This window comes from Capra hircus, chromosome 14, assembly GCF_001704415.2.
Source record: "Capra hircus breed San Clemente chromosome 14, ASM170441v1, whole genome shotgun sequence".
NCBI classification, from domain to species: domain Eukaryota; kingdom Metazoa; phylum Chordata; class Mammalia; order Artiodactyla; family Bovidae; genus Capra; species Capra hircus.
This window is the reverse complement of record NC_030821.1, coordinates 21,098,466-21,116,844: the sequence shown is the minus strand read 5'-3', so window position 1 is coordinate 21,116,844 and position 18,379 is coordinate 21,098,466. Positions and strand designations below refer to the sequence as shown.

The 18,379-nt window shown below is 45.5% G+C and overlaps 1 protein-coding gene across 2 annotated transcripts in view; it reads left to right on the top strand.

Moving 5' to 3' along the window:
• SLC25A32 (solute carrier family 25 member 32) overlaps window positions 9-18,379 on the top strand; it is a 39,456-nt gene continuing 21,085 nt past the window's right edge. Inside the window, exon 1 of one of the 2 annotated variants that reach the window (XM_018058335.1) lies at window positions 9-563. In XM_018058335.1, the coding sequence (XP_017913824.1) occupies window positions 407-563 (157 nt within the window). In that variant the 5' untranslated portion in view covers window positions 9-406. The remainder of the gene's footprint in view (window positions 564-18,379) is intronic. The other variant, XM_005689179.3, reaches the window with a different exon arrangement.

Here is an 18,379-nt window from a genome sequence, read left to right as displayed (position 1 = left end):
GACTTCCGCGGAGCGGAAACTGGCTTCAGGTGGGCTTTGCGGCGCTCCGTACTCGCGCGGACAAAGGTTGGCCGGGGGCGGTGCTTCATCTGTGTTCGCAGATCCACGCAGTTCAGCCTAAACCCAGCCGCGGAGGTGGGCGAGGCGGGGCGGGGCCTTGGCGGAGGCGCCCCGCCCCGCTGCCCACTCTCCGTCGTCCGCTTGAGTTGCGGCAGCGCCGCTCTAGTCAGTCACTCGTGCGCCTCGGTCTCTCGGCTTCACCTTCGCCTCCGCGAGTGTGACTCCACGCGCGGGTGCCGGAAGTGGGCTCGTGCCCTGCGGTTTCTGCTCCAGCGCGGCGACCGTCGCCACGGTGGCGGCCACTGCATCTCGTCCCACGCCCGCGGTATCAGCGGACCCTGAGCCCATGACAGGCCAGGGCCAGTCGGCGTCCGGCTGGTCGGCGTGGAGCAGCACAATATTCCGCCACGTCCACTACGAGAATCTGGTGGCGGGCGTGACAGGCGGGGTCCTTTCCAACCTCGCGCTGCACCCGCTTGACCTCGTGAAGATCCGCTTCGCCGGTAAGAGAACAGTCAGACCCTGGGCTTCTCCTTGCTGTCACCCCGAACCGAGTGATAAAGACGCAGAGGGAGGGCTTCGTCCTCACCTGCCTCTTGCGTACTGCAGGCGAGGCGAGAGCTTAAGAAGAATGCTTTTTGCCCGGGCTCCCGTGGGACCAGATTTGAGGAAAGGGAGTCTGGTTTAAGTGGTCTGGCTGCCGGCGTCCCCTTTTCCCCGATACTGAGGAATGAGCAGAATGGATGTCAAAGTCTGAGAAAGGTCCTCATTGGTATAGAACGTGGAATTCAAAAGCCTGCTTTATAAAATAAGAAAGGGTTGATCATATTTCAGGGCTTAAACCTCACACGTGCAAATTGTTCTCCCTTGGAGATACAAGTACGCGCCACCCCCCACCCCCACCCCCACCCCCAGCTTTTCGAAAGTTCTCTGCACACCACCTGGCTTTTAGGAAAGGCTTTCATTAGTAAGCCTTTTCCCGCTCACCCCCAAATCGCAAAGAATCGAAGAGGATTTTCGCCATTACAAAAAGAAGGCGAAAATCGAGAATAGAAAGTTAAGCGTTTGTTTTGCACCAAGCCCTTGAGAGGCAGCGTGCACCGCTAGCAGCACGAATGGCACCATCAGCTCCTTTCCCTGAAACTACATTCAACATCTCAGCGTCAATCAGTCATAGCTTTGAACTGTTTCTGTGAGCATCTGTGCTTTACCTGGATTTATTTCGTGCATCCTTTAGCAAAGTGCGTGTTAAGGTAATTGCTTCTTCACGTTATGCACTTTTGGCCTATATTAAAGCTTTCATGCTTTACTTTAGCATCGCCGGGAAACCTGTACTTGGAAATCTTAGAATAGACACGTGTTTGCCCTCTGGGCTGAGAGGGAAATCCTGGAGTAGGGAGTAATCACGTTGTTAGGAATGGGGTTGGTACAAAATTCTCTTGAAATCAAGTTTGTTGTTGTCGTGTGTAGTATGGTGCGGGTCCTTGTGAAGGAATAAGTAGCTAGAATCCAAACAGTACTGGTTTTTATTTAGCTTTATTGAATTAAGTGCACTAAGTGAATTAACTGCATGGAAATTAAGAAAATACTTTAAAAGTTAAACTCAACATAAAATTCTGAAAAAGATAGCTTCAAAAAATGTCTTTCATAACTTTATTTGGAAACTATTTTCTGGCATTTCAGTTCTTTAACTGAAAGTGGGGTCCAGCTGCTCTGGGCTCAAAAGCAAGTAAAGAGGCAAAGTTGATAGAAAGGAAACTGCTTTATTTTGGAGGTTGGAACTGGGGGCAGGGGCAGACTGATATCCCAAGGCTGAATTCCCTCCCTGCAATTGACAAATCAGTGGGAAAGGACGTTTATAGGCGGAGGAAGCCCGTTACAAGTGAAAACACAGGCAGCCAGACAATCATGTTGAAATTGGTCATGCAGCATAATCTTGATTGTTTTAAGTACAGCTAGTCTTCAGTTCAGGGGTCCGTTTGTTCTCATTTCTTTGAGGCCATTTGTGGCAGCTAATGTCATGGCTACAGTTTTGGTCATCATGTAATTATCTTCCGCCACCAGATGGGCGTTTCAGTATTTATAAAACTGCTGAAAGGATATGGCTCAGAATATTATCTATAGCCCTTGAAGAGGAATGAAAGGTCCTTGACTTTGCTTAATGATAAACTATTAGTATTTGGTCCTGTTTTCCTTTGCTTCTGTATTTTCTCACTTTTTCCATTAAACTTATTTGACTAAAGTTTTTCTACAGACAGAAGGCTGGTGGAGGATGGAGTTGGAGGAAGGGAAGGACCAGACAGTCCTGCTCTATTTAACTACTACAGGTTAAGGTCTACCTTGAGAATTAGATCTGCAGAAGGGGTTTATCTCAAAGAGTTAGGAGATTCTCTTCTGTTCATTTGTAGCTTAGCCTTTTAACATTTGTATAGGATATAGAAGCACCTATGTAAGGTTCTTGCCCTCAGGAAACTTACATTGTAATTTTAGTCTGCTGCTGCTAAGTCGTTTCAGTCCTATTTGACTCTGTGCGACCCCATAGATGGCAACTCACCAGGCTCCTCCATCCCTGGGATTCTCCAGGCAAGAACACTGGAGTGGGTTGCCATTTCCTTCTCCAGTGCATGAAAGTGAAAAGTGAAAGTGAAGTCGCTCAGTTGTGTCCGACTCTTGGTGACCCCATGGACTGCAGCTTACCAGGCTCCTCCATCCATGGGATTTTCCAGGCAAGAGTACTGGAGTGGGTTTCCCTTGCCTTCTCCGAATTTTAGTCTTGAGACTCAGTCAAATAAAAAGTAACTGTAGACAACATAAAATTTAGGTCAAAATGGAATAAATCCAAATACCAAAACAGGAGTAGTCATAAACTGTTAAGAAAGTTATAGATTGATGATGGCCATATATATCTGTATCTGTAAAAGTCTGATTAGCCTTGAGGTTGACCAGAGAAGGACTAAAATTTTGACAGCTGGAGAGGAGAGAAGCCATTGAAAATTAGTGAAAATTATGGAGGGTTCTCCCTAGAAGAGAACCCACAAAGACATGTAATTTCCATGGAGTTTACCACACATGCACAAATAAGAATTAGGACAACAAGGAACATTCATTGAGTGTTTACTTGCAATAAGAGCAGTGAACTAAGAACTTTTCTTGCGGTAGATCATTTACTACTCTGAACAACACTGTGAATTTATTATTCCCGATACACGGATGAGGATAATTGGAGTTGACTAACGTGCCCAAGTTGTAAGGTATCTTGAGATTTACATCTAGATCTGAGTTAGGTCTAACTCAAAACCCTCTGGCCCTTAAGCCTTACCCCAGGAATTCCTGGTATACTGTGACTTGAGCATGAAGGCAAGAATTCTGGATTTGGTTGCAGGTGCAGACCTATATGACTTGGTATTTCTCAATTTTATGTAAGAGCAAAAGAGGTGATGGTTGAGATGATCATTTTAGAGTGCTTGGCCTGGTGAGTTTAAGACAGTGCTGTGGTACAGACTATGCCTGAGAAAAGGGGATTCTTGGTACCAATATTCTTGAGAATATTGGTAATGTTAATTAAATGGAGAGCATATTAGGAGACCAGTAGGACTGAAGTAACAGTTAAGGTAATCAAGATAGGAGGACAAAATTAAAGATCTAGGAGTTGAAGCAGGACTATGTAATAAACCCCCAGTGTGGCTGTGCACAGCACAAGTGTGGCTGTGAAATGGTGATAGAAAAGAAAACTTAGGAAGATGAATAACTGAAATCAAAATATATACTTGACTGGCCACCAGCATTAATGCTAGGATTTTTAATGCTTTCATTAAACTAAGCCCTTTTAATAAAATTACAATACCTAGTGATGGGGATGTTAGTCTTGACCATTAAACCAAACCTGCAATATTTCAATGAGTTCAGGTGCAAATTGGAATTTGGAGGTGTCCACAATAGTTGAAGGAGTAGAAATCATTTCGTGTGAGAAATAACTAAAGGAACTAGTTTAACTTAGGGCACGTGAGGGACTTAAGGTATTTAGAGAACTGCCATGTGAGAAAGGGAGCTGCCTTATTGCAGGTAATCTGAAAGGCAGAGGTTGGGTGGAAATTACAGGGAAGCAGGTTTTGGCCTGGCAAAGTAGGTGGTGCTCAGAAGTGAAACTGGCAATGAATACTAGTGGTTCAGCAGTTGGATGACTGGCTAGAAAACATTCTTGTGTTGGGTGGAAAGGTCACTTGAGGTGATTAATGAGGCCCTTTATTGTTATGCTCCAAGCCCGTATCTCCGAACCGACCGAGAGAGCAAGTCCACCACAGTAATGCAAAAACAAGAAGGGGGTTTATCTCTAGTGCGCTAGGGCTCAAGTCTCATCCCGCACAAGGGAATCCGACAAGAGCCCCGAACAAAGGAGTATGGCGGCTTATATACAGGCAGTTCTTTGTCTCAGTTACAGGAGTAGCTGGTGTTACATGATTGGCCAGGCAGGATGAGCGCATATCCTGTCTCTTTCTGGTAAACATGACTCAGGTCCTAGAGACCGTCATTTGGTCCCTAACATCCCCCCTGTCCTTAGATCATATAGAGGAATCTTCCTCTCGGTCCTGAGACACAGTTTGGTATTGTTGTCGAAGCACAAACAGCTGTACTGTATTTATGCATTCCCTTACAAAGTCTACAAGTCTATTGATAATACATGGGCCGAAGGTAAGCATTAGTAAAAGTACTAGCAGGGGTCCTAGCAAGGTGGAGATTAAGGTAGTCAGCCAAGGGGATTGTTGAAACCAAGATTCAAACCATCCCTGTTGAGCCTCACGTTCTCGTTTACGTTGGGCTAGTCCTTCTCTCACTTTGACCATAGATTCTCTAACTATTCCTGTATGATCCGCATAGAAACAGCACTCTTTTCCTAGGGCAGCACAGAGTCCCCCTTGTTGCAGAAAGAACAGATCTAATCCCCTCCTGTTTGCTTTTTTCTGGATTGAACCTTATTCTGACTTGTGCATAATTGCAACTTTTACAGCTAAAAGTTGGATCTCCGAGGACCCTAGGGAGGGGCTTGGCGAATGAAAAATTAAGTAAATCTCGATTTCCTATTTCCCAGCGCCGAGGTCCATCATTAGAAGTAACACAATCCCAAGTTTTACAATGAGTCTTGTGCCCCCCCACAGGTCTTTCAGTCATGTCTGGGTGCGCCTGGGCATGCCCAGAACCCTTGTTCTCGGAGATAACCCCTAGCCCAAGGCACATTTACCATCGGTTTAAGGTCAAAGTACAAGTCTGGCCACCATGTGTTTGGTGGATGTATTGCGGTGGTGGAGTTTAGCACCTCTCGTGTTAGTCCATTTTGCAGCTTCCAGGTGATTTTGACGGGTTGATGCGGGTTCACGCTGGCAACTCCGGAGCAGAGTAACTGGGTCATCCACAAGAGGGCCCAGCCGAGTTGTCCTGGTCCTGTTGGCGCCTTCGAAGCTTTAGCCTCAAGGGGTTGGACGGGTGCAGAGATGCTTCCCATTCTTTCTTAGCGTCTTCTTGCTCTGCTGAAGCAGCTGGGCGTACGTGGTTGCAATGCACCCAAGGCCCGATACCGTCAACCTTTAGGGCAGTTGGGGTGGTAAGAAGAAAAACATAAGGACCCTTCCATTTGGGTTCTAGTGCCTTGGTTTGGTGCCTTTTGACCCATACCCAGTCTCCTGGGCCAATGTCATGTGAGGGAATAGTTCCGTTATTTTGACCCACGTGTATTTCCCGGAGCAGTTTCCAGACACGAGAGTGCACCTTGCTTAAGGCCATCAAGGCCTCTTGGAGTTGCCCCAACGTGGGAGGCGGTAGTTTCTTCCCTTTAAATATTGGACATACAGGGGGAGATCTCCCATACAGAATCTCAAATGGGGTCAGATTAAGTTGATAAGGAGTATTACGCGCACGGAAGAGGGCGAAGGGAAGGAGGGTCACCCAGTCCCCGCCAGTCTCTATAGCCAATTTAGTTAAAGTTTCTTTTAGAGTCTGATTCATTTTTTTTACTTGCCCTGAGCTCTGTGGACTGTATTCACAATGTAACTTCCATTTAGTCCCCAGGGCTAGGGCAAGGCTCTGAACTATTTGACTCACAAAGGCAGGTCCATTGTCAGAGCCGATGGTCACTGGCAGGCCAAACCTGGGAACTATTTCTTCTAAAATCTTTTTTGCCACTATCATCGCGGTTTCTCCCTTTGTAGGAAAAGCTTTCACCCACCCTGAGAAGGTATCCACCAACACTAACAAGTACCGGTAACCATACTTGCCTGGCCTTACCTCGGTGAAATCTATTTCACAGTGTTGCCCTGGTCCTTTTCCCCGATACCTCAGTCTTGCATGTTGTCCTTTTCTTGGCTTTATCTGTTGACACGCCTTACAAGCATGCACTATGTTCTTTACAGTTGTCTGGTGCTGGGGAAATCGCAGGTGCGCGGTCTGAAAGAGCATCAGAGTCTTTTTTTTTCTCAGATGAGTAGACAAGTGCAAATGCTCACATAGTTGCCGTCCCAACTGAGCAGGGAGTATCAAGTAGCCGTCTGAGTCTCGGTACCATCCATCTTTATCTTTTTGAAGGTTGGTGTGTTTTTGGATCCAAGCAAAGTCTGTGGATGAATACTCAGGGGTTGGGGGCAGAGTTCCCATACCTGGAGGTGGAAGTCCGATCGCCAACACAGGGGTGATGAAATCTTCATCAGCTACTTTTCGAGCTGCCAGGTATGCGGCACGATTCCGTCGTGCTGTGGGGCTGTCACCCTTCTCATGTCCAGGTACGTGTACTATTGACACAGCCCGAGGCATCTGTACAGCCTCTAAAAGTCTACGGATTTCAGGCAAGTTTTTAATTTCTTTTCCTTCAGCTGTCAAAAACCCCCGTTCCTGATATATCGGGCCCTGGATGTGTACCGTGCCAAAAGCATAGCGACTGTCAGTGAAAATAGTTATTTTTTTTCCTTTGGCTCTCTCTAATGCTTGAATCAGGGCAATTAACTCTGCCTTTTGTGCTGAGGTATCCGGGGGAAGGGCCTCTGCCCATATCGTCTGTCCAGAGTCATCTACTACTGTGGCTCCCACCCCTCTCTGTCCATCTTTTACATAACTGCTGCCGTCTGTGAACCATTTTAGCTCACTGTTATCCAGTGGAGTATCGGTTAAGTCCTTTCGCATTGCTGTTACTCCGGCCAGTATCTCATCACAATCATGGAGGGGGCTATTTTCCCCCGGATTGGGCAAAAGAGTGGCCGGATTTAGAGTGCAGGGCGTTTGGAAATGAATCCGTGGGGTGTCAAGTAGCAAGGCCTGGTAGTGCGTCAAGCGGGCGTTAGAAATCCATTTACCTGGGGGTTTCTTTAAAACTCTCTCTATGGCATGGGGAGTGTAGACCAAGAGTCTCTGTCCATTAGTCAGTTTATCAGCATCGTGGACTAAGAGCGCGGTGACCGCGATGATACGGAGGCAAGGTGGCCATCCGGCTGCCACTGGGTCCAGTCTCTTGGAAAGGTAAGCTACAGGTCGCTTCCATGGTCCCCATCTCTGTGTTAGTACCCCTTTTCCTATCCCCCGCTTTTTATCTACAAATAATTGGAAAGGCTTAGATGGATCAGGGAGGGCAAGGGCAGGAGGTTCTAGCAAGGCTCGCCTGAGCTCTTGGAAGGCTTCTTTCATTGGCTCAGTCCATTTTCAGTCCTTGTTTTCTTTGGTCCCCTCATATAGGGGCCTGGCCTTTTCTGCAAACCCCAAGATCCATAACCGGCAATATCCCACTGTTCCCAGAAATTCTCTCACTTGTCTAGGGTTAGCCGGCTCAGGGATCTGGAGGATGGTTTCTTTCATAGCCTGTGTTAGCCACCTCTGGCCCTGTTTTATCTTATAACCGAGGTATGTAACCTCTTGCTTGGCAATCTGGGCCTTTTTGGCACTAGCCCGGTAACCTAAAGTCCCCAAGGTTTGGAGAAGGTCACCTGTTGCCTCTTGGCGCTCTTTCTCTGTAGCCGCTGCCAGCATAAGGTCATCAACATATTGTAATAAAAGAATGGTAGGGTGTTCAACCCGATACTCACGGAGGTCTTCGTCCAGGGCCTCATTAAATAACGTGGGCGAGTTTTTGAAACCCTGTGGTAAGCAAGTCAATGTCAGCTGCACAGGGGTCTGACCACCGTCTTCCTGCCATTCGAAGGCAAAGATCTCTTGGCTTGCGGGGGCAAGAGGCAAACTGAAAAAGGCATCTTTTAAATCTAAAACAGTGTACCAAATGTAGTTTGGAGGCAAGTTGCTTAGCAATGTATAAGGGTTAGGGACCATAGGATGAGTATCATTTACCTGTTTGTTGACTTTCTGTAGATCTTGAACCGGTCTAAAATCAGTTCCCCCAGGCTTTTTCACAGGCAACAGGGGAGTGTTCCATGGGGACCGGCACCTTCTCAAGACCCTAGCATCTATGAGGCATTGTATGTGAGGAGTAATTTTTTGCCGAGCCTCTTGACTCATGGGATATTGTCGCACTCTCACTGGTGAGGCACTGGCTTTTAGTTCTGCAATGATAGGGGGCCTCTGTTTGGCCAGTCCCATTCCTGCTGTTTCAGCCCAGGCCTGAGGGTATCTCCGAACCCATGGCTGTACTTCTGGACTTATTGTCGCTGGGGCCTTTGGCAAGTACAGTCTGTATTTATCTTTTAATGCCAGAGACAAGACCTGAAGAGGATGCCCGATTCCATCTAAAACTGACACTTGCCCGTGGTCGAAATGAACTTGGGCATCTACTTTAGACTGTAAATCTTTTCCCAGCAAGGGCGCTGGACACTCAGGTATCACCAGAAAGGAATGGGTCACTTGGTGGGCCCCCAAGTTCACATGCCATTTTGTAGTCCATCCATATCGCTTAGTCCCGGTTGCTCCCTGCACCCAGCTACTTTTCTTAGACATGGGTCCATCTTTTTGGTTTAAGACTGAGTATTGAACTCCCGTATCCACCATGAAGCCAACCAGTTTTCCCTCCACATTTATAGTTACCCAGGACTTGCGGAGGGGCTTCGAGCTCTGACCCCCCTAGTCGCTATCCTCACCCGCATAGAGGATATGACTGTCTGGAGAGGAAGTCTCGTTCTTGGGGTTCTTGGGCCCCTCTTTTCAATTTTTCTTGGGGCATTTATCTTTCCAATGTCCAAACTCTTTACAAAACGCACATTGGTTTTTCTCAAGCTTACGCCTTGTCGTTTTTTCTTCAGTTTTTGAGTCCAATTTTTTCCCTTTCTGGAACCTGTTTTTGTTTTCAACCCCAGCAAAAAATATCTGGGCCAGCTCTTTTTGATTTTTACGGTTTTCTTCAGCTCTAAATTTTCTTTTTTTTTCTTTTAATGCGGTTCTCTCTCTCTTCTGGGGTCTCTATGATTAAAAACTCTCTCAGCTGCCCTCATTAGATCTTGCAAGGATTGTTCATTTAACCTCTCTATCTTTTGTAACTTTTTTCTAATATCGGGGGCTGCTTGATTTACAAATGCTAACATAACTGCTGCTCGTGACTCATCTGCCTGTGGGTCCATAGGGGTATACTGTCTAAAAGCTTCCATTATCTTTTCCAGGAAGGCTGCTGGGCTCTCATTTGGCTCTTGTCTCACTGGATTTATTTTGACCAAATTAGTTGGCTTTCTGGCGGCCGCTCTAAGGCCAGCCATGAGAGTCTGACGGTACACTCGGAGGCGCTCCTTATCTTCAGCGCATTTGAAGTCCCAGTTGGGTCGCACCAAGGGGAACCCCTCCTCAATGAGGTTAGGCTGTATTGTGGGCCTCCCATCCACCCCTGGCACATTTTTCCGGGCTTCTGACAGGATCCATTCGTGCTCCTCTGTAGTAAAAAGTACCTGTAACAGTTGCTGACAGTCATCCCAAGTGGGATTGTGAGTAAACAGGATAGACTCTAAAAGATCAATAAGACACTGCGGTTTTTCAGAGAAGGAGGGAGTCTGGGTTTTTTAATTGTACAAATCACTAGTGGAGAAGGGCCAATACTGATATGTCCGTTCTCCACCCTCTCTGGCTGGCCCTGCCCGCGGACCGGAAATGCATGAATGGTGGAGGAAAGAACCTCCGGGTCTTCTTCTGCTACGCCGGCCATTTTTTTTTTTTTTTTGCCTTTCTCTGAGTTCCCTAGGCAGGGCCCCTTTTTCTGGGAGGAGCTGAAGGCTTGGTTCTCTTTTTGGCTTCTCCTGATGAAACCTGTGGAACCTGTGGAAGCAAGGGCGGGGAAGAGGGAAGGGAAGTGAGGGGCTGAAAAACAAAAGGTTTTAGCTAGGCCAGGGGGTTTTCCACCAGGTCCTGTCAGACCAAAATGTATGGAGTTTGGTCTGGCTGGGTGTCCTGAAGGGTAGGGGGCGAGCACCTTCTCTCTGACCGCTTGAATAGTAGGCAGGCTGAAGGTGCCTTCTTGTGGCCAGCTGACATCAAAAGCAGACCATTCGGCAGAACAAAAAGTTACTAACTTGCTTTTTTTTACCAGCAATGATAGATTCTGTGCTCTAGACTTGAAATCAGAGAAGTGGTTAATCATAAGAGATAAAGGAGTAGAAGTTGTTTGTCCCATGATCACAGAAAAGTACACTGGGAGCCAACAGAGCACACAAAGAGCAACGCAGACACCACGAATAGACAAACAGATAACAAACGCAAGGTGGCCACCGACAATGCACTCAATCTTACCTGCAGGATGTTCACAGAGCCAGCCGCCTCCCCGGCACGAAACTGGGCCCCGGCCTTACGCTGGACTTAATCCAGTAACCAGAGCCAGCTGCCTCCCCAGCATGAAACCAGGCCCCGGCCTTACGCTGACTTGCCTCTGCACTTTACAGCCAGATGCCTCCCCAGTACGATACCGGGCCCCGGACTTAACCTGGGCTTCTGCAACGTTAGCACCGGTGCTCAGAGCTCTTCTCTCCTAACGAGGTTACTCCCTTCTACCAGGAGAGTTGTCCTCCCTGGCGGGACGGAGATCCCGGATGAGCCCCCAAATGTTATGCTCCGAGCCCGTATCTCCAAACTGACCGAGACAGCAAGTCCACCACAGTAATGCAAAAACAAGAAGGGAGTTTATCTCTAGCACGCTAAGGCTCAAGTCTCATCCCACACAAGGGAATCTGACAAGAGCCCCGAACAAAGGAGTATGGCGGCTTATATACAGGCAGTTCTTTGTCTCAGTTACAGGAGTAGCTGGCGTTACATGATTGGCCAGGTAGGATGAGCGCATATCCTGTCTCTTTCTGGTAAACATGACTCAGGTCCTAGAGACCGTCGTTTGGTCCCTAACATTTATTACTTCAAGATATCATTGTAAGCCATCAAGAATGGTGAGTGAGCATCTCAACAAAGAATGTGACATAAAAATAGTAATTTTCTAAAATAACCTGAAATCCTAATAATGTATAGGTTAATCTAAAGAACGTAAATGTAGAGCGCCCTTAACGAGAATAGCATACAGTCAAGTTTTGTATGTATATGGTATTGCAGGACCTGTTAGCATAAATAATAACTTACTGACTGCTTGCTATGTGCCAGGCATGCTTTTAAGACATGCTTTATATGTATTAACTCACTTAATTCTCTCTTTTATGAGAGTTAGTTTCTGTTTTCTCCATTATGTGCATGAGAAAACTCAGGCACAGAGTAATCTAGTAACTTACTTGGGGTTACAAAGTGTTGAAATAGGGATTCAAACTCAAGAAGTCTGATTCCATAGCTTTTGCTGTTAGACTGAAACCCCAAATGGGTAGTTTGGTATATCTAAAGGGTAAAATGCTAGAGGTTGAAATGAAATGATTCCAGAAAGTTAAGCTTCCAGATTGACACATCTTTTATGCCATGTAAAAATGGAAACCAGGTCTGGATGTTAGGAACGAGATCAGGACTGTTGTTCAGTTGCTAAGTCATGTCCGACTCTTCGACGCCATGGATTGCAGCACGCCAGGTTTCCCTGCCCTTCGCTATCTCCCACTGTTTGCTCAAACTCATGTCCATCAAGTCGGTGATGCCATCCAACCATCTCATCCTCTGTCACCCCCTTCTCCTCCCACCCTCAATCTTTCCCAGCATCAGGGTCTTTTCCAGTGAGTCAGCTCTTCTCATCAGGTGGCCAAAGTATTGGAGCTTCAGCTTCAGCATCAGTCCTTCCAATGAATATTCCAGACTGATTTCCTTTAGGATTAATTGGTTTGATCTCCTTGCTCTCTAAGGGACTCTCAAGAGTATTCTTCAGCACCACAGTTCAAAAACAGTTTGAGATCAGAACTGGAGTTGTAGAAACCAAAGCATGAGGGTAGAAATCAAAACTACTTAGTGATTGAGAGACTACCCTTGTTGAGTGGAAAGGGTGCCTAAAAACCAGCTTTTAAAGGATGGGTAGAAGAGAAGGAAACTGCAAGAAAATTCAACGGCCAGAGAAGTAAGAGAAGAATCAGAAGAGAGGGGAGCTGGCCCAGAGAAGTGTGTTTTAGGAGGTAAACTAGGTCAGATGCTGGTCAGGGGGTAAAAAGAGAGGAATCCCAAAGTGCACATGGAGGTCTTTAAACTGCTGTGGCAGGTGGAGGCCAAACCAGCCTCCACTGGATTGAGAAGCAATAGAGGTGAGAAAGTCCAAGCTGAGATTGTAGTTTTCTCTTCCAGAAACTTGACTGACAGGGAGGCACTGGGATCTGAAAGGAGACATTCAGGAGATGAGATATTTGAGTTTTTATTTTGTTGGGAAAAAACTAAAAATGAAGAGATTGGAGATGGAGGCAAGAAGATAATTAGTGAGATTTCGAAGGGGTTCTAAGCAAAGAGAATCTAGAGCAGTCTCTCAAACTTTTCTGGCCACAACTCTCAGTAGGAAATTTTTTTTTCTTTTTTTTCCCAAAACTTTTTATTTTGTTTTGGGGCATAGCTGATTAACAATATGTGGTAGTTTGGGTGAACAGTGAAGGGACTCAGCCATTCTTACACTTGTATCCATTCTCCTCTAGATGCCCCTCCCATCCGGGCTGGCACATAACATTGAAGGGTTCCATGTGCTGTACAGTAGGTCCTTGTTGGTGATCCATTTGAAATATAGCAGTGTGTACGTGACCTTCCCAAAGTCCCTAACTATCCCTTCCCCCCCGGCAACCATAAGTTTATTTTCTAAGTCTGTGAGTCTCTAGGAAATAAATTTTTATCTTTGCTACCTGATGTGAGCACACACATATTACTGAAACAAGTTTCATAAAGCAATACCTATTGCTTGTGATGTCATTTATATTGTCTTCTACTCCAGTCTATTAGTGGTGGTGGTTTTTGTTTTGTTCGTTTGGTTTTTTTTTTTTTTTAATAATATGCTAAATCAGTTTCTGGACCCATCTGCAGCTTTCAAAATGCTGAGACAGAGTACAAGTAGAGGGGATTGGTTTTATTTATTAAGAGGGACCAGCTCTTCAGTGTGACAGAGGAAAAGAGGGATAAAACTAACATGCAACAAATGAAACAGGTTGTAATAGGGTAGTTAAAATTAGTGTCCCCTGTCTGGGCTCCCTCTTGCTCAGCAAACTTTTCTATCTTCCAATTATTGTCTGTTGGGCTTCCCTTGTGACACAGTTGGTAAAGAATCCCCCTGCAATGCAGGAGACCTGGGTTTGGTTCTTGGGTCAGAAAGATCCCCTAGAGTAGGACATGGCAACGCACTCCAGTATTTCTTGCCTGGAAAATTCCGTGGACAGAGGAGCCTGGTGGACGGCAGTCCATGGGGTCGCAGAGTCACCTGTGCCTGAGCGCACATGCACACAGCTGTGTCTGTCGGCATCTGTTAGTGCTGTCATAGGCCATTGTAACAGTTACGCAGGGAGTATTTAGATGAGCTACAAAATTCTCAGTGGCAAGTGTTTTTGAGACAATTATGAGGCCATTTAGGCCAAAAATATTCACTGTATTTGATTTATATAGCAATTGTAATTCGACTTTAAAGAGGCCCAAATTCAGACCCTCTTCATCTCAGTAACTGTGCAGTTGTCTCTCGTTTTCTTGCCTCCAGGTTTTCCACCTTCAAATGCATTCCCCCCAGGGTGCCAGGGTCTCCTTTCTAAACACATATTTGATTATCTTAGGCACACCTGAACCCAAGTTTGAGAAATATGGGACTTTGATCATAGGCAAATGTTCTTTTGTGATTTTCAGGAATGTTTGTAATTATCCTGTCTTAGTCTGCTAGGGCTACCATAACAAAATACCACAGGCAGAGTGGCTTAAACCACAGAAATTGATATTCTCCTAGTTCTGGGGGCTTGAAGTCCAAGATCAAGGGACCAGCAGGGGTGGTTTCCAGGTGGGGCCCTTCTGCTTGGCTTGCAAATGACTGCCTTCTGACTGTGTCCTCACAGGGCCTTTTCTCAGTGCTTATGCACTCCTGCTGTGTCTCCTCTTTATAAGGACACCAGTGCTACTGAATTAGGGCCCCGCCGTTAAATCTCATTTAATCTTGAAGGTCCGTCTAGTCAAGGCTATGGTTTTTCCAGTAGTCGTGTATGGATGTGAGAGTTGGACTCTGAAGAAGGCTGAGCACCGAAGAATTGATGCTTTTGAACTGTGGTGTTGGAGAAGACTCTTGAGAGTCCCTTGGACTGCAAGGAGATCCAACCAGTCCATTCTGAAGGAGATCAGCCCTGGGATTTCTGTGGAAGGAATGATGCTAAAACTGAAACTCCAGTACTTTGGCCACCTCATGTGAAGAGTTGACTCATTGGAGAAGACTTTGATGCTGGGAGGGATTGGGGGCAGGAGGAGAAGGGGATGACAGAGGATGAGATGGCTGGATGGCATCACTGACTCAATGGATGTGAATCTAAGTGAGCTCTGGGAGTTGGTGATGGACAGGCATGTGCCAGGGTCCAGCCCCCGTGGATCCAGGGTGATTCGAAGGTGGGGACGGAGTCAGCGTCCTTGGAAAAATACATATTTAATTACAGATATATAGAGAGATTAGAAATGGATAGTGTAGTAGGAAAATTAGTGGAGAAAAAGAGGCTGAATAACTTGGTTAATGTGGAATAGCATCCATGCTCCAGATGGGAATCCAGCCAGAAAAACGGGGAGCAAGAAAGAAACGACATGGGGGAATCAGTCTTTCCGGAAACTGATTCTCTTTCTTTATTTTTGGGTTTGCTTATATACCTTTTGTTACACATAGGGATGGATAGAGAGTCACGCGAGGGTCAGCAGTCCTGACCTTTATCAAAATCAGGTGCTTTACATAAAAAAAAAGATCTTAGGGGTTTTTATATCATCTTCTGGCCATGAGACCTGCTGACATTTTATGATCCTTTCTTTCTGATAACCAAAAAACTTATTTTTTCCAAGGGTGTTTTTTCTTAAACCAGGCACCACCCTCCAAATAAAGTTGCATTCCTATAGGGTGAGGGTGTAGTGAGTTACAGTCGAGAAAGGAATTTATTTAACCCAAGGTTAACATGATTAATCTTAAAGGTTAATACTTATTTCTCCTATATGCTAGTTATATTCATTATAACGGCAGGGAATATGGAGATTTAGCAGCAAATATCAGCCCAACAAATGAAAATCCTTTCACCAATGTTCCCCTTAAGATCTATTTAGTCTTAAGATAGTGATAAAGTTACATTTTTACATAGCAAGGACACAGTGATTTATAACAAAGTACAGTGATCTATTACAAAAGAGAAAATTCATTAACTCAAAAAGTCTAGTATTGCTAACCTTAAAAACTACTATATTTCCTTTTCTATATTCCAAATACATTGATTAATATATTCCCAGGTGCCTAAGGATATGGAGGCCTGGTGGCAATCATTGACTCAACAATGAGAAAAGCCCTATGCTAATTAAGGCTCTCAAAATACTCCAAAACTCTCTGTGCTATTTATGGTTGAGAGGTAGTAAACAATCATGCCTGGTGGCAGGAGTATGGATAATCCTGTCACACAAGCTAGTCTGTTAACAGAGAGGTTTGACCTGAGACACCCTTGTCACACCCAGGGCAGGGAATTAGCAGCAATTATTGGCACAACAAATGAAAAACCCTTCACCAATATAATTCCTAACCAACCCACTATACTAATAATTTCTTACTCCCCAAAAGAATTTGCCTTTAGTAAGTCTAAAACATCTCCTGCCTCTCAGGTTGGGAGGCTGTAAACAATCACATGTGGCCAGACAAACCTATAAAGGCGGGCTAGATAACCTTCAGAGGAGTTTGTAAGTTGAAACACTCTTGTCACGCCCAGGAATTTTTATTAACTGGAGCTGCAAGTTAACTCCTTCTCTGAGAGAACCGGTTGGGAACAGCCCCCCCATAAAGTCAGAGGTGTAGGCGAGAGCATGAAACAGTAAAGTAGATAGACTCTGGTTTGGGGGGTAGATGCTCGGGAACAGGGGGTTTCCTGAGGCTTGATCACGCCTTTGTGTATGCCAAGCCTCCTTCCTCATGACCTTTGCCATGGGCGGAGTTCCTCACGCTGGCCCCCGGCAGGGATGTCTGGCGGGCTGCGATTCATGGGGTTGCAAAGAGTCGGACACGACTGAGTGACTGAACTGAACCTCCTTATCGGCCCTATCCCAAGTACACTCACATTGGGGGTTAGGACTTCAATATATGAACTAGAGGAAGGATCGGAGAAGGCAATGGCACCCCGCTCCAGTACTCTTGCCTGAAAAATCCCATGGACGGAGGAGCCTGGTAGGCTGCAGTCCATGGGGTCGCTAAGAGTCGGGCACGACAGTGACTTCACTTTCACTTTTCACTTTCATGCATTGGAGAAGGAAATGGCAACCCACTCCAGTGTTCTTGCCTGGAGAGTCCCAGGGACGGGGGAGCCTGGTGGGCTGCCATCTATGGGGTCGCACAGAGTCGGACACGACTGAAGCGACTTAGCAGTAGCAGTAGCAGCAGTAGAGGAAGGATGCAGTTCCGTCCTTAAAGAAGCCCTTGTCCTTCTTCATAAGCTCATTTCCTACATCCTTTCCCTCTAAGAGCTGTGCGCTTCAGCTGTACCATGTCCCCAGGATTCTCCCCAGCAGTGCCAGGTGCTGTGATGCTTCATGTATTTGTATGAGCTGTACGCTTGTCTGGAGAGAAATTTTCTCTTCTTTTCCCAAAAAGAAGTCCCTAATCATCTTCAGGACTCTCCCCTTTATCTGCTCTCTCGCTTTGCCTGTCACCCTCCTGCCTCTCTCCAGGGGCTCCTCTATATAGTGGTGATCATGTTTCTTCCTTATTCCTATAGCTCTTCAGAGGTGTACCACAGTGCTTATGACTTTGTCATGAGATTGTTTGTCCATTTTGCCTTGAGACCCATTTTGCCTCTGACCCTCCTCAGGGTCAGAGTTTGTGTCATACTTAGACTTATATTCCTTCTTTGCCTGGCAATGATAAGGAATCAATACATTGTTTTCTTAAATTATTTTTTTTTTTACAAAAAATTATCTGTGAACAAATGAATATTTTTCAAAATTTAAGACTTGATCCTAAATATATAATAAAGTAGATAAGGTTATAGTATTAATGAAGTATAGGGTACAGAATGATGTTGCCTATTACTGATATTTCATACTCTATTTCTAGGATTAAATGACTTCTCAAAACAAAGGAGTCATTGGTTCATATATGAATCAGTGATTTTGTGTGATTTTTTGTTTTGTTTTTTTTTAACCTCAAAAGAAAAATTGTGTTGTGAGCTTGTTGAAAGGAAAACTTACTTAGAAGGCATTTAATACAGGAAAATGAGAGCCATGAAATCCAAGGGAACCACCAGAAAGATTCTAAAGTACACAGCAAAACATTTCTTGAGAACCAGTTACTCAGCTCCATCCCTTTAAACTTATCTTTTATAAAACTCACAACAACCTTCGAGGTAGGGAATGTTTATCCCCACTTTTATAAAAGAGGATGCTAAAGCTCAGGAAGAAAACACCAGGTAGCTAATGGGGGAAGTTAAATATCAAAACCCGGGTCATCTAACAAAGCCTAGTGTACTTTAATCTCACTTCATGGTGTAACATTGTCAAGGTTAATGATGAAAGAAACTGGCTTTCCCCCTTTGCCTGGCATTGGTATATAGTATCTCTGCCAGGTTGCAGTATGCACAAAAGTAGTGGCGAGGGCACACTGAGCTAGGCATGCCTGGATATGACTAGTGCACTGTAATTTGTATAAACTTTCTAGGGGGACAGTTTCAGTGTGAAATTTGTAACCTTAAATTTATACCCTTTGCTGCTGCTGCTAAGTCGCTTCAGTCGTGTCCGACTCTATGCGACCCCATAGACGGCAGCCCACAAGGCTCCCCTGTCCCTGGGATTC